The sequence below is a fragment of the Oncorhynchus nerka genome, linkage group LG12, assembly GCF_034236695.1.
Source record: "Oncorhynchus nerka isolate Pitt River linkage group LG12, Oner_Uvic_2.0, whole genome shotgun sequence".
NCBI classification, from domain to species: domain Eukaryota; kingdom Metazoa; phylum Chordata; class Actinopteri; order Salmoniformes; family Salmonidae; genus Oncorhynchus; species Oncorhynchus nerka.
The window spans coordinates 48,113,590-48,129,769 of NC_088407.1; the positions used below are offsets into that span (position 1 = coordinate 48,113,590).

Here is a 16,180-nt window from a genome sequence, read left to right on the forward strand (position 1 = left end):
CCACAATCACCAGTTAAAAAATAAAAAATGTCCACTTTAAAAATTAAATAAACGGATACCTGCTATGAGACTCGAAATTGCGCTCAGGTGCATCATGTTTCCATTGATCATCCTTGAGATGTTTGTACAACTGATTGGAGTCCATTTGTGGTCAATTCAATTAATTGGAAAGGCAAACACTTGTCTATATAAGGTTCCACAGTTGATAGTGCATATCAGAGCAAAAACCAAGCCATGAGGTCTCAGGAGTTGTCCGTAGAGCTCCGAGACAGGATTTTGTCAAGGCACAGATCTGGAGAAAGGTACCTAAAGAAAATCTGCCTTTTACTGAAGAGTGGCATCCGTCTGGCCACTCTACCGTAAAGGCACATGACAGCCTGCTTGGAGTTTGCTAAAAGGCACCTAAAGGCCTCTGCCCATGAGAAACATTCTCTGGTCTGAAGAAACCAAGATTGAACCCTTTGGCCTGAATACCAACTGTCACGTCTGGAGGAAACCTGGCACCATCCCTATGGTGAAGCATGGTGGTGACAGCATCATGCTGTGGGGATGTTTTTCAGCGGCAGGGACTGGGAGACTAGTCAGTATCGAGGGAAAGATGAACAGAGCAAAGTACAGAGAGATCCTAGATGAAAACCTGCTCCAGAACACTCAGGACCTCAGACTAGGACAAATGTTCAACTTCCAACAGGACAACAAACCTAAGCATACAGCCAAGACAACGCAGTAGTGGCTTCCAGATAAGTCTCAATGTCCTTGAGTGGCCCAGCCAGAGCCCGGACTTGAACCCGTTCGATCATCTCTGGGGACACCTGAAAATAGCTGTGCAGTGACGCTCCCCATCCAACCTGACAGAGCTTGAGAGGATCTGCAGAGAAGGATGGGAGAAACTCCCCAAATACAGGCATGCCAAGCTTGTAGTGTCATACCCAAGCAGACCCGAGACTGTAATCGCTGCCAAAGGTGCTTCAACAAATTACTGTAATCTGTGTTTTTATTTTTTATTTTATACATTTGCAAAATGTATGGGGTATTGTGTGTAGATTGATGACGAAAAAAACGATTTAATCCATTTTAGAATAAGGCTGTAATGTAGCAAATTGTGGATAAAGTCAAGGGGTCTGAATAATATCCGAATGCACTGTAACTAAATGAAGCATATAGGAGTACTTGTTTCTTTGTTAACCGCTCAACACAGAATAGCCGCATGTGCGCACTTCCTCAAATAATTTGGAGAAAATATCCTTTATATTTTATTGAGCTATGTTCAATTATATTCTTCATGCTATAAAACAATGCCACAGAATTCTAAGCCAGTCTTACCTTCTAAATGAACTAGTGAAGCCCACAGCCATATGGCATTGCCAGATCCGGGCCTAACATCAGGACAACTGAGTATGCTCTTCTGTTCTTCTGAAATAGGTCACATTTTTCTTCATATCATGTTTCCTTAGACCTGTTTAAATAACTAATGGATTTATTGTGATGGTGTAGGCCAGAAATATTATTTGGGCCCCCGACAGCCCCCCAAATTAATTATGAATATTTTTTTTGACCCCAAATGCATTGTCCCAAGAAGGAAGTACCTAAACAATGCAAAAGTTACATTTGAACTTGCTTCATGAGGAGAGAGAATGCAGGAGTCAACTAATAAAGCAGGCAGCGGAACATTTTCTGGTGCTGCTGAAATGTAAAGCTGGAACCGCAGCGCAATCAATAGGTGAACAGCGCCTGGTGCTGAAAATATAGCTGACTTGTTATATCAGTGTTGCCCAGCAACATATGGAGAAAAACTACACCAGTCAAGTAATTCATTTCAACAATCTTCATTGTAATTTGACTTTACAAACAACAAGAGGGCTTATGCCTATATAAAATAACTAAACTGGCTGAGGTAGGCTTAGACTATGAGGCTTAACAGAATCTTTCACAAAAAGATATAGCCTAATAGAAGTGGGCTTTTTTTTTTAAATAGGCCTACTTACAATTTGTAACTGGCCAAAACTGTAGCATACATTTAATAAACAGAAAATACTGTCAGATTGAGATCTAAATATTCCTAGATAAGCACTCACAATAATGTTAGTATTGACTAAATACAGCCATATAGGACGCTAAGTTACTTACTCACTCAATGGGAAAAGTTGCATTTCCCCTCGGACACGATCTTGTGGATGTCTGGTAAAGATGGATGTGATTTTGACCTCGATTGACTTGTGAAAGCCGGTTCCTGTTGTGAGTCTATATTGTGTTCATAGAGGAAAATGAGGACTTGCAGAGATGTAAGTCGATTCAAACATTGTTAGCACATAAAATGCACATTTATTTACTGTGCTGTATTCCTCTGAGCATTCCACCCAAAACACACACAAGCACTCCTGAGTGCATTCCCTGATTTGGCTCGATGTCTGGAATTAAATCATTTCAGTTTGAATTGCGGCCTCATTCAGCGAGGGTATCGGACTGAGAGGATCACATACAAACACTATCTTTTAGCATGATGTCGTCTTCAAATCTGGTGGAGAAGTTTGTCAGCTGCTTGATGAAAATCTTCCACCTCCGTGACAATGCTGCGGCCTGGACCCTCTGCCTGTCGTTTCCAAATCGAATGACTCAAGCTTCCTAGTGAAGGCCTCAAGTTTTTCCACCATGTCCACAACAGTTTTCCCTCTTCCTTGTAACTACATATTTAACCTGTTTAAGTGACAGAATATGTCAGCCAAAAAAGGTGTGTGTGTGTGTAGCTTGCAGTTAAGGCTTCAATGTTTCTGTGTTGGGCCTCTGTCTGGGACGGGAAGGCCACTTTGAAATTCCATGCTTCGACTCAGAATGACGTCTGAGATTTAATAATTTGCTAACAGCAACATAATCATTGCAAATACGACACACTTGCTTGGCATTGGGTAAATATGGAAAGATGAACGCATAAACTCTCTGTACGTTCTTCCCAGAAACTTCCATTTTCATTTTCCGCCTTTCTTTTGATACTTTTTGAGAGCGACATTTTCTCTTGCTATCCAGCTAATTGTTTTGAAAGAATGTTGACGTTAGAAAAAGTAGTGTAGCCTACTGTAGGCTACGTAGACCTGTTTTTCCCCACCAATCAACGCACTTAGAAATAGACAAAAATAATAATTGAATAGAGACCATGGTGATTTTATGAGCTTAATCAGATTGAAATTATTATGTTATTGTCACTGAATGTATTATGTACTAATCATATGTGTAAAATGTTTTTCAATTTGTAGTGTAGGCCAATTAATTGTGGTAATATTATATACTAATTATGATCTGGCCCGCTGACTATTAGTTGATAAAATTGTTGGGACAAAGGCGAAACCTAGTTGACCAACACTGGTGTAGGCTATATTGCATGGATTTATTAGACTTTCTGACATGAAAATGTTCCAAAGTTCTGCATCAGGCTGTGTGTGATAGCAAGGAGATGCTAAATGTGTTTGTTAATTAATGGTAAATTACTGTGAGACCGGAAGTTATTATTATCACTGGCTGACCAAATTTCATGACCGGCACAACCCTAGGTGTGAATACTTTCTGAAGGCACTGTACACACTGAGTGCACAAAACATTAATTAGGAACACCTTCCTAATATTGAGTTGCACCCCCTTTTGCCCTCAGAACAGTTCAACTCGTCAGGGCATGGACTCCACAAGGTGACGAAAGCGTTCCAATTATGCTGGCCCGTGTTGACTCCAATGCTTCCCACCGTTGTCTCGTTGGGTGATGGAATATTATGGATAATATGGCAAAACTGTTGAGTGTGAAAACCCCAGCAGCTGCAATTTTTAACACACTCAAACCAGAGTGCCTGGCACCTACCACCATACCCTGTTCAAAGGCACTTAAGTATTTTGTCTTGCCCATTCACCCTCTGAATGGCACACATACACAACTCATGTCTCAGGGCTTACATATCCTTATTTAACATGTCTCCTCCCCTTCATCTACACTTATTGAAGTGGATTTAACAGGTGTCATCAATAAGGGATCACAGTTTTTACCTGGTCAATATGTCATGGAAGAGCATGTTCCTAATGTTTTGTACACTCAGTGTATCTCTCCATGGTCCTGATCATGAGTGGTGTTTAGCAATGCCCTATGCTTGTTGCCATGGTGACAGCCATGTGAGTGGAAGCTTGTCATTTTGATATACTGCTGTCAGCAGAACGGCAGAGAAATCAATGCTGGGACATTGGCAGAGGCTGCAGGAGGCAAGAAGGGGGGAGTAGTGTTCTTTTGAATGCTACCCTCCAGTCTCCAGTGGCCATACGACAAGGCAAGGTAAAAGGTATCTTTGTAGAATTGCTGTCATAGCATGTCATTTTGGTTGTAGTGATCTTAATAATCTGTCTAGGTTACAGTGTGCATTTACTATGTATGAGCACTTGCGTATGTGTGTATGTGCTGAATTACGCTGGTCCTCTTTTTTTTCCACCCATTTGCCCCAGCCCTTTGCATTACTGGGTGTGTTTGGGCCGGCCCAGCTCTTCTCATGGTTTGTGTTGCAGTAATCAGGCGGAACTGTGAAATCCTATGCTGAGTATGCAGGTCTGCTACACGGTGCAATCAAGTACAGTCGAACCATTTCTCACTCTCTGTGGACTACACTCTTTCACCATCTTCTCGGTCCTTATGTGTTCTCAACAGTTACTGAAATGTTTGCTGATCCTCAGAATCACTTTGAGGTCAGTCAGTAATCATTTCTAATTTTGTTGCAACTCTGTTCTTTTTTTCTTTCAGGTGATAGACACCCATGTTGACCATCAAGCTGAGGGGAGTTGAAGGAATAAGAACCAACCAAAGAAAAAGGGAGAAGACATTGTGTGGAGAGGAGAAAGGGACTGAACATAACTCAACATTACGGACTTGTGACTCATCATTTTAACCAGAGAAGGACTGCCACACAAATGTGGACCTCCCAAAAAGTAGTAAAATAATTTCCCCTTTCCATATAGAAGACAACAGCAATAATATCTGTGATGTCTGAAAACAAAGACATAACGAATCGCCACCTGCGGCACAAGCTGCAAAGCCTGGGACGGCGGCTGGATGAGCTTGAGGAGGCCACCAACAAGCTCCAGAAGTCTGAAGATGAGCTGCTGGATCTGCAGGACAAAATCATCCAGGCAGAGGGCAGCAACTCCTCCATGCTGGGCGATGTAGAGGCGCTGCGCAAGCGGCTGCTGAGGATTGAAGGCAAAGACGAGGAGGTGTGCAAGGCAGAGGATCTCTGCCGCACAGTGAGGGAGAAACTGGAGGAGGAGGAGAGCTTGACCAAGGACCTAAAGTCTGAGATTGAGCGCCTGCAGAGGAGGATGGCTGAGTTGGAGAAGTTGGAAGAGGCCTTCGGCAAGAGCAAGTCAGACTGCAGCCAGCTCTGCCTCAATCTCAATGAAGAGAAGAACCTGACCCGGAAGCTCTCCTCTGAGCTTGAGGCCCTCAAGGCCCGTGTGATGGAAGTGGATGCATCAGAGGTAAGGCTGGACCGGGCTGAGAAGTTTCTGGCAGGGGAGCTGGAGCAGCTCAAGGGTCTCACTCAGACTTTTGTGAGTGAGAGGAAGAGGCTCCTGGAGAAGCAAAGGGAGGATGAGAAGCTTATACTAAAACTGACAGAAAAGCTGGATTGTCAGAAGAACAGGATCGGCCGAGCAGATCCCAGCCGCACAGACTTGAGGGACCTCCGCATTGAAGATGACCTCTCATCTGGCCTGACTAGCAAGCTGGGGCGCAAGAAGAGTGTGGACTACCTGAAACTGGGCGATGACGTTGGGCTAAGGAATAAGTCAGAAAACGAGAAGAACAGCCTTGATGGCCAGGAAGACAACAAAGTCAAGGAACTCACCCAGGAAGTTGAGAGGCTGAAGAACCGGCTGAAGCAACTGGAACTAGTGGAGGAGGATCTCAAGAACACAGAGTCAAAGAGCGGAGAGCTGCAGGAGAAGTTCCAACAGGAGAGGTCCCGCAGCCGAGCTCTCAGCGATCAGGTGGAGCAGCTTAGAATGCAGCTGTGCAGTCACGGCAATGGAGGGCTTAGCAGTCCAGCAAAGGTCCTTGAGAATGGCAAGGCAGAAAATGAAGAGATCAATGTCCGGGGTGGGTTCAGGAAGGACAAGCCTAAGTACAGGAGTGCTGCAGAGCCAGCCGCCCCCAAGTACAAGAGCAGAGAGCTGTCCCCGCAGCACAAGAGGGAGACCAAGCTGAGGAGCAAAGAGCTGAGCAACTCCGAGGAAACTTCTCCAAAGTCTGTCAGGAGGGCACTCAGTCCTTCACACAAGAGCAGGAGGACACCAAAGACTGGATCCTCAACTGCCTCTGACAATGTAGTGAAAGAAATAGGTAGAAGGGTGGAGGACAAAACAACAAGGGGAGGAGCCCATACTCCTGTTAGCACGTCTTTGAGTGACAGCAAGAAGGTCTCGGTTCTTAATCGCTACCCTCCAGCAGCTAATGACCAGAAGCCATGGAAGACATCTCAGAAGCCAAGTGAGAGTGAAAGCAAAAAGAGCCAAGTGGATAAGTTTTCTAGATTGAATGTTGGTTGTGACAGTGAGTCAAACAATTCTGTTGTGGTGCCTGAAAGCTCAAGCAAGACCAACACAGTCTCCCCTCCTGAAAAGGATGCTTCTGCGTCTGACCTGGTGTCTGTGGACCTGGTTCAAGAGGCTCCTCCAGTGTCAAACCTCTCACAGGCCAATGGGTCGTACACTGCCTACAAGTCCCATGTGTCCCCGCTGGTCAGTGATCATGGCTCTGAGGGTCACTCTTCAGCCTCTGAGACTGAATCCACTGGGTCCAGGCCCTCAGAACCAGAGCCTGTGTCTGAGGTGGCAGCACTGAGTAGCAGAACCTCCAACCCTCCGAAGTACTCTAGATACTCTCGCCTACAAGACTCCCAGTCAGAGGGTTCCTCCACCAGGAGCTCGATTGACGAGGAGCAGAACAGGCTGTTGATGGCTGAAGGAGGATATCTGGAGCCCACTCACGCCCCAGCAGGGATGGAGGTCCGCAGGGTCTGCAGCCCACGGGAGGCCCTGAGGTCAAAGGCAGTCATCAAGCCGGCCATTGTGGAGATTGATAGGAAGGAAGTTATGATATCCGGAGTCGGGGCAGAGTTCTTGACCTCCAATGGCAAGCCCAAAATCTCCACGAAACCTGTCGTGACCACCAACAAGATGACCAGCAGCATCACTATCTACCCCAACGATCCCAGCTCTTCCAGGACCAGCAGCCGCAGCAGCAGTGTATCCAGCGAGCCACCAGTCAAGGAACGCCACACGTCCACTAGCAACATTGTCATCGGGCCCAGTGAGCACAGGGGGAACATCTCCATCCCCTATGAGATCTCCATTCCCAAGAGTGAGATCACCCTCCGGCCATCCATAGATGGCCCTGACGAAACAGATCAACCAGGGGTGCTAGGGATGGCCCGTGCGGAGACGCACCTACGCCCCCGAAGCAGCTTCAGCCTCCAGTCACCGGAGACCATCTCAGACTTCAACAACGACACAGAGTCAGGTTTCGAGAGCAGCAGTAGCAGCACTACCACCGTCACCAGCTGGAGGAGATACCACGGCCACCACACCTCCCAGGACGACGGTCTCCCAGAGATGAGAAACCTGACTGTGCGGAGCACCTGGAGGAACAGGGGGGCGGCATCTGTGGACGAGCCTGGCCAGGGAGCCAGGCTGGAAGGGGTGGGTTCTGAAGATGAGTTAGAGTCGGCCACCACGTGGAGGGCGTACCGAGCCACCACTGTCCTGGACAAGGAGGAGAAGGTAAATGCCACAGGGGCCTCTACATCACGGGCAGCCAAGCCATCGCCAGCAGAGCTGTACATGCGCAGGATTAAGAACAGTGTGGTGACCACCAGGGACATTGCAGAGCCGGTGCGCCGGAGCAAGAGCTCTCTGTCACCAACTGAGGGAGTTATGCAGAGGAGTATCCCCCACGAGCCTGTCAGTTCTCAGGAGCTCACGCCCCGGCAGACACAACCCATGGTGAGTTTAACTTCTGTACAAACTGTCTTTGAAAAGTATTAGCAGACCTTGTGGAGGCTCCACAATTTAGTATCAAACATGAGGAAATAATTATGCTCAGTGTTTTTAGATTTCTGTCACTTCACTAATCTGACTCAAACAAAACACCATTTGTTTAATTTCAGATTAAAGGTGAACAGCAGATTGTTACCAGCATTTGGCAAATAATACATACTCAGGATGTTTAGTCTTTTGAAGAATGGAAAAAATACTCAACAGAAGCTACTGTTCTTATACCATCTGCTTACAATAATAGTTCTTAAGCCTGTTGCATATCTGGTCATTGAGTCTTGACAAGGACATGTACAGGGATACTGTATTTGGCTCTATTAATATGATAAAAATGTCCTTGAAGTGGTGCTCAGTATAAAGTAAATATTACAAATACTGAGCTATATTTATATGCTCAACATTTTTTCTAAATGATATTCGAATAGTGAAATAATTCAATTGCTCAGAGAAATATTTTGTTTTACAAGTAATGCATTTTTTTCCCCAAAAAAATGTGGCACCCCTGTTTTCAATACCTTTCAATACTTCACCTTGCGAGGGAATGGCACTGATCTTTTTTCTAAAATGTTTCATGAGATTGGAGCACACGTTGGGAGGGATCTTAACCTCGTCCCCGGGATTGAATTGCAGGTGCATAGAGGACTAGTAACAGTTTGGGACTATTTGGAAGTTAGGGGTTGTGGATTTACTGAGTGGCATGCTAATCAATTCAAATTCTGAGTGAATCAAACAAATAAAGTGTGGCTCTAAATCAAGGCGGAGGAGGGTGGTCACTAGTTAACACAGCCACAAAGTCATAAACCGTGTGTATTTCTACAATATCTCTTCTTAAAATCTGATTTTAAACCTAACCACACCTTATCCCTCACTTTAAACTAAGACCAAAAAGCGTTTTGTTCTTAATTTTTTTTTTACTTTGTGCCTCTGGAATCTGTGGAAAGTTAGTCGAAACCTTGAGGGAGCGAGCCTATGACAGTTGTATTAGATTGCGAATATCGCCAATCACCCTAACCATATTATTTTTGCGAAGCCAAATTGATTCGGAGTTCAGGCATATAAAGTTGATATGTGAAAACTATTTCTAAGATGCGTACTTCCTTTTTAAAATTACTATCGCTGCTTTGCTTGCGCTTTGAAGTCCACAATGTAGGGGGAACTTCTAAGGGGTTGAGCCTGATGGTGATGAACTGAGAAAAAATCGGCGTCTGTTTTCGACTATCCTGCCATTTTCATATAATCCAACAAATGTAAAAGCCTGGAGTTTGAAATGGCATTGGCACTTGGGTTGGAACCGGTGCTATGGTTAGATGACATGAAAATAGAGCTCTTTGGCCATGCACACCAGTGGTGGGTTTTCCATCAAATATGGATCAATAAACAGAAAATAACCCCATAATAGGGATGGAAAGGGCATTTTAAATGCTTATTGAATAATATATATACACTATCGGTCAAACGTTTTAGAACACATACTTATTCAAGGGTTTTTCTTTATTTTGACTCTTTTCTACATTGTAGAATAATAGGAAACTAAGACATCGAAACTATGAAATAACGCATATGGAATCATGTAGTAACCAAAAAAGTGTTAAACAAATCCAAATATATTTTAGATTTTAGATCCTTCAAATAGCCACCATTTCCCTTGATAACAGCTTTGCACACTCTTGCCATTCTCTCAATCAGCTCCATGAGGTAGTCACCTGGAATACATTTCAATTAAGAGGTGTGCCTTCTTAAAAGTTAATTTGTGGAATTTCTTTCCTCCTTAATGCGTTTGAGCCAATCAGTTGTGTTGTGACAAGGTAGGGGTGGTATACAGAAGATAGCTCTATTTGGTAACAGACCAAGTCCATATTATGGAAAGAACAGCTCAAATAAGCAAAGAGGAATGACAGCCCATCATATCTTTAAGACATGAAGGTCAGTCAATATGGAAAATTTAAAGAATTTAAAGTTAAAGTGCAGTTGCAAAAACCATCAAGCACTATGATGAAATTGGCTCTCATGAGGACCACCACAGGAATGGAAGACCCAGAGTTACCTCTGCTGCAGAGGATAAGGTCATTTGAGTTCCCAGGCTCAGAAATTGAAGACCAAATAAATGCTTCGCAGAGTTCAAGTAACAGACGCATCTCAACATCAACAACATCAACTGTTCAGAGTAGAGGTCGACAGTTTATGATTTTTCAACACCGATACCAATTATTGGAGGACCAAAAAAAGCTGATACCTTTTAATCTGCCTATTTTTATATATATATATATGTGTGTGTGTGTGTGTAATAATGACAATTTACAACAATACTGAATGAACAATGAACACTTTTATTTTAACTTAATATAATACATCAATAAAATCAATTTAGTCTCAAATAAATAATGAAACATGTTCAATTTGGTTTAAATAATGCAAAAACAAAGTGTTGGAGAAGAAAGTAAAAGTGAAATATGTGCCATGTAAAAAAGCTAACGTTTAAATCCCTTGCTCAGAACATGAGAACATATGAAAGCTGGTGGTTCCTTTTAACATGAGTCTTCAATATTCTCAGGTAAGAAGTTTTAGGTTGTAGTTATTATAGGAATTATAGGACTATTTCTCTCTATACCATTTGTATTTCATATACCTTTGACTATTGGATGTTCTTATAGGCACTATAGTATTGTCAGCCTAATCTCGGGAGTTGATAGGCTTGAAGTCATAAACAGCGCAATGCTTGAAGCACAGTGAAGAGCTGCTGGCAAACACAGGAAAGTGCTGTTTGAATGAATGCTTACGAGCCTGCTGCTGCCTACCACCGCTCGCTCAGACTGCGCTATCAAATCATGGACTTAATTATAATATAATAACACACAGAAATACGAGCCTTAGGTCGTTAATATTGATACGGAAACTATCATTTTGAAGACAAAACATCAGTGAAATACAGAACCGTTCTGTATTTTATCTAACGGGTGGCATCCATAAGTCTAAATATTCCTGTTACATTGCACAACCTTCAATGTTATGTCATAATTGCGTAAAATTCGGGCATATTAGTTCGCAATGAGCCAGGCGGCCTAAACTGTTGCATTATACCCTGACTCTGCGTGCAATGAACGCAAGAGAAGTGACACAATTTCCCTAGTCTACTATGGCCTGCTAACATGAATTTCTTTTAACTAAATACGCAGGTTTAAAAAAATATACTTCTGTGTATTGATTTTCAGAAAGGCATTGATGTTTATGGTTAGGAAACATTCGTGCAACGATTGTGCTTTTTTCGCAAATGCACTTTTGTGAAATCATCCCCTGTTTGGCGAAGTTGCCTGTCTTTGTTAGGAATAAATAGTCTTCACACAATTTGCAACGAGCCAGGTGGCCCAAACTGCTGCATATACCCTGACTCTGTTGCACAGATTGCAAGAGAAGTGACACAATTTCCCTAGTTAAAAGACATTCATGTTAGCAGGCAATATTAACTAAATATGCAGGTTTAAAAATATATACTTGTGTATTGATTTTAAGAAAGGCTTTGATGTTTATGGTTAGGTACACATTGATGCGCATGCGCTTGTTAAATCACCAGTTTGGCGAAGTAGGCTGTGATTCAATGATAAATTAACAGGCACCACACCGATTATATGCAACGCAGGACAAGCTAGATAAACTAGTAATATCATCAACCATGTGTAGTTAACTAGTGATTATGTTAATGTAACCGATGTGAAATGGCTAGCTAGTTAGCGGGGTTTGCGCTAATAGCGGTTCAACCGGTGACGTCACTCGCTCTGAGACCTTTAAGTAGTTGTTCCCCTTGCTCTGCAAGAGCCGGCGGCTTTTGTGGAGCAATGGGTAACGATGCTTTGAGGGTGGCTGGTTCGAGCCCAGGTAGGGGTGAGGAGAGGGACGGAAGCTAAACTGTTACATTAAGATTGATTGATTTTTATAAGATATGTTTAATGCTAGCTAGCACCGTACCTTGGCTCCTTGCTGCACTCGCATAACAGGTAGTCAGCCTGCCACGCAGTCTCCTCGTGGAGTGCAATGTAATCGGCCTATAATAGTAAAATGGCTTTTCATGTAAAACGCATTACTGATGAGTGAAAATTACCTTGAAAATTAAATCTCTTTGCGCATCCTCAAAACTCTAGGTTACATTTACAGTCCGCGCTGTAAACAATGTAGGCTACTGTCAATGCCACGTGATGTCTGAAGGAGCAGTAGCTCAATGCGCCATACATAAATACAACATTCTAAAGTGTGTTGTTTTTATTCAATTAAGCATTTCAAATGTAATGGTATCCTTGTGTACCATGGACAATTCAATTTAAACTAATCTTTTTCATGGTTAAAATAGGCCTTTTAACATCTGGTCGAATATGGGCATTTCCATCTAAAAGGACCCATAAGCGCCAACGGGAAGTTCATAGAAGCATGTGCATTTTGGGTGTCAAGTGAAAGAGTCCCAAAAAAAATTCAGCCCTTTTCCATCCCAAAAATGGAGTAAGCAAATGTTTGTATTTTCTGGTTGAACAGATGGAAAAGGGTCTACCAGAAAAAGTCTTAAAAGGTATTATAAATGCATCAACACACAACAATCCTGAAGACCCCTGCCAACTAATATCAACAGTTATATTTGGACTTTTTTTGCCTTCTGTAAGTTTAAGAAACATTGCCTTGAGCCTTGTAATTCCGTTTACGAAAAACCCACATATCTTTAAGATATTTTCTCATATCTATCCCTCATGAGGAATGAGGATAATAAAAGTCAGAAATAAAGGTAGACCTACCAATTAGTTAGTGTTTTTACTGATATCAAGTTTGTTTCTGAATTAAGTGACTAAAACTCATTCTCTTACCAAATCGGTAATGGAATTACCGACAAATCAGTAATGGAATTTCTGCAATTTTAATTGGCTACAATGGGAAATCATAGTAGTCCACTACTGTCCTACCTTCCACTGGCATACTGTTATGTTCAGCTCCTCCTTTTTTTCTCTCTCTTTCTTGTGAAAACAGTCTGGGCCCGGTTTCACGATAGCTTACCCAATAAAAATACACTAAATCACTGATTTGGCACATAATTGCACACATTAGACTGCACATGAAATACACTGAGTGTACAAAACATTAGGACCACCTTCATAATATTGAGTTGAACCTCCTTTTGCTGTCAGAACAGCCTAAGTTCGTCAGGCCATGGACTCTACAAGCTGTCGGAAGCGTTCCACAGGGATGCTGGCCCATGTTGACTCCAAAGCTTTCCGTAGTTGTCAAGTTGGCTGAATGTCCTTTGGGTGGTGGACCATTCTTGATGCACACAGGAAACTGTTGAGCGTGAAAAACCCAGCAGCGTTGCAGTTCTTGACACACTCAAATCAGTGTGCCTGCACCTACTACCATACCCTATTCAAAGGCACTTAAATATTTTTGTCTTTCCCATTCAGCCTCTGAATGGTACACACACACAATCCATGTCTCAATTGTCTCAAGGCTTAAATATCTTTCTTTAACCCTGTCTCGTCCCCTTCATCTACACTGATTGAAGTGGATTTATTATCAATAAGGGATCATAGCTTTCACCTTGATTCACCTAGTCAGTCTGTCATGGAAAGAGCAGGTGTTCCTAATGTTTTGTACGCTCAGTGTATATTGAGACATTATAGACAGTAGCCTACAAGTAGCAAAATAGAACTCAATAGATTGAACATGAAATGGTTTTCAATATGATTGAATAGGACTATTGCCTACTGTTTTAAATGTTTTTTTGTCGACTCTGTTTTCATTTGAACCACATTGTTAATCAATTGCAAAAACATTGGCAACTTTGTAATTATAGTCAACTTTGTTCTAAAGCTATTTCACCTCCACCTTACCTGACACCCTAGCCTAGACCTACTGCATACTGCCCCAATAGGATGCAATCACCATCGCACTGCACAAGAGGATTACCGATGTAGGAATGCGGTTAATTGACTACATTGGGAGTAGAGGTCGACTGACTAATCTGAATGGTCGATTAATTAGGGCCGATTTCAAGTTTTCATAACAGTCGGTAATCTGCATTTTTAGACATCGATTTAAGAATCTGTTCTTAACTGACTTGCCTAGTTAAATAAAGGTTAAATGAATGTAAAAAATGTTAAAATACTCTTATCGCAGTCATTCGTCTGTGAGCTGCTCCACGGGACAACCAGTTGTTTGAGCTGCGTCTGCTTGCTGCCCGACCGATAGTTCTGCTCAAACTAGGCTTTATGCGTCACACACATGGGGAATTGTACAGTATGTTGATAGGCTACTGCTGTTACGATTGACCCTTTTCTCCTCCCTCCTCTCAATCAGGCCCAGCTGTCGTTTTGTCTCTGGAGTACCTTTGCTAAGGATTTTTTAGATTTTCACTGTAAAAAAGAAATACATTTTAAAAAGTGCTAAATCTTAGTGGCACTTCATTCTCCTTTTCACCTCATTTAACACCTGATTTACTAACAAAAGGCACATCTCAATAGGTGGTACAGGTATCCTCATGACATGGCACAAGTGGGGGGGGTGGGACTTTTTTCTCTCTCTTGTTCTCTATTGCTCTGCTATTTTTCCTCAAGCAAAGGTGAAGGCCAATTATTCCTTGAATGTCCTACTCCTTGAAGTTTGCAGTTGTCTAAAAAAAACTCAATATTTGCTCAAAACATATATTTTTCCTTTAGTGTCTGTACTTTACTGTATTTATAATTGGGATATTGCTTTTCAACAGGAAACGTTAACAAAATCACTGGAGGACATCTTTAAGCTAACACAGGGGTATGGCACACACCCCCTCAATTAGAGCACTGTGTGTACCTACTTTGCTATTTGGAAAATATAGTCCAGGAAACACCAACTCTAGCTTTCTGATGTGTCCACTTTGCATGAGTGTTCAGACACTCTTTTTCACTGACGCCGGGCCTAAAACTTCATGCTTAGCATAGCAGTTCTCTGAGCCTGATTCCTGGTGCTGAAGTCAGCACAAAGAGAAAAGGGTGGGACAAAAAAGAGAGGGAGGATGAAAATGAAAAGACCTCAACAGGGAGGATTTAATTTTTTTACAAAAACCTCAAGGCCCCCCCCCCCCCCCCCCCCTTTGCTTGTATTTTTGTGCCAGAGCTTACCAACTGTGACCTGCCAGCCGGTGTGCTATTCCTGACATAATTGAAGATGGGCATTGTTCAAAGGCACACCTCCGTGTAGCTGGCCTCCATTTGACTCCATTTCCCACAATGTAGTGCAGACAACTGGTGTCAGATATTTAGCTGCTTATTAAGCATGGCATGTAGTCTGGTCAGTTACGTCTGAGAGAAGGCTGACTGTCTTGACACGTTCACTTTTATTAAAACGGACACGAGAGACGAGCTTGTTCACATTTACTGGTTGAATGTGAGTCAATCTGATATGTACTGGCACGCACGCAGATAAGCATGCGTTCGATATAAATAAAATGTCAAATCACGTAGCTATAATGCTTTCTAGAATTGTGTTTTATTTATGTTTGTGTTTTTTGCCCATAGATGTTGTTTTTTTTGTCACTCAAATATCACATGAAAACCTCTGCTCTAGCCAAAAGGACCTCATTATTCCTCTCCCTCTCTTATCCACATCCACTTGCAGTGGGGAGGCACATCTATACGTTATACAGCTAAAGGTTATACAGGGCCTCAAATAGATTGACAACTGCCCCCCCCCCATGCCCCCTCATCCATCAGCCATGTTCATATTTATCTTCCATGGCGCATATCTTATGAAGAGGAAACAACAAGCTTATTGTTAAAGCTGTCATTGGAATGGTGTGTCTGGGCTGTTTTGTGTCTGCTTCATAGCTCACACTAGCTCAAGTTATGCTTCTTTAATACAAGCACTAAGCAGGCATGACTAGATCTATGGGTTGTCACACAACAGTGATGCTTGTTGTGGTTGTAGCCTCTGAACTGTACATTTCTGAGTCCAGCTAATTATGAGGGGTCTGGTCAGGGGTCAAGGAGGTCAGGGCTCCCTCTTTAACAGAGCTGCGGATGTGTCATTGTCTAATCTGCTGGTTGGCCGACGAGGCTCTGTTTGATCGTGTGCAACTCAACTCACCCAGCTCCTCTCGCAGTCAAAA

General features: G+C 42.8%; 1 protein-coding gene across 2 annotated transcripts in view; it reads left to right on the forward strand.

The window, feature by feature from the left end:
- LOC115138295 (leucine zipper protein 1-like) overlaps positions 1-16,180 on the forward strand; it is an 83,158-nt gene that overhangs the window by 53,159 nt on the left and 13,819 nt on the right. For both annotated transcript variants that reach the window (XM_029674994.2, XM_029674995.2), the window contains exon 3: positions 4,763-8,019. In XM_029674994.2, coding sequence (XP_029530854.2) covers positions 5,002-8,019 — 3,018 coding nt within the window. In that variant the 5' untranslated portion in view covers positions 4,763-5,001. The remainder of the gene's footprint in view (positions 1-4,762; positions 8,020-16,180) is intronic.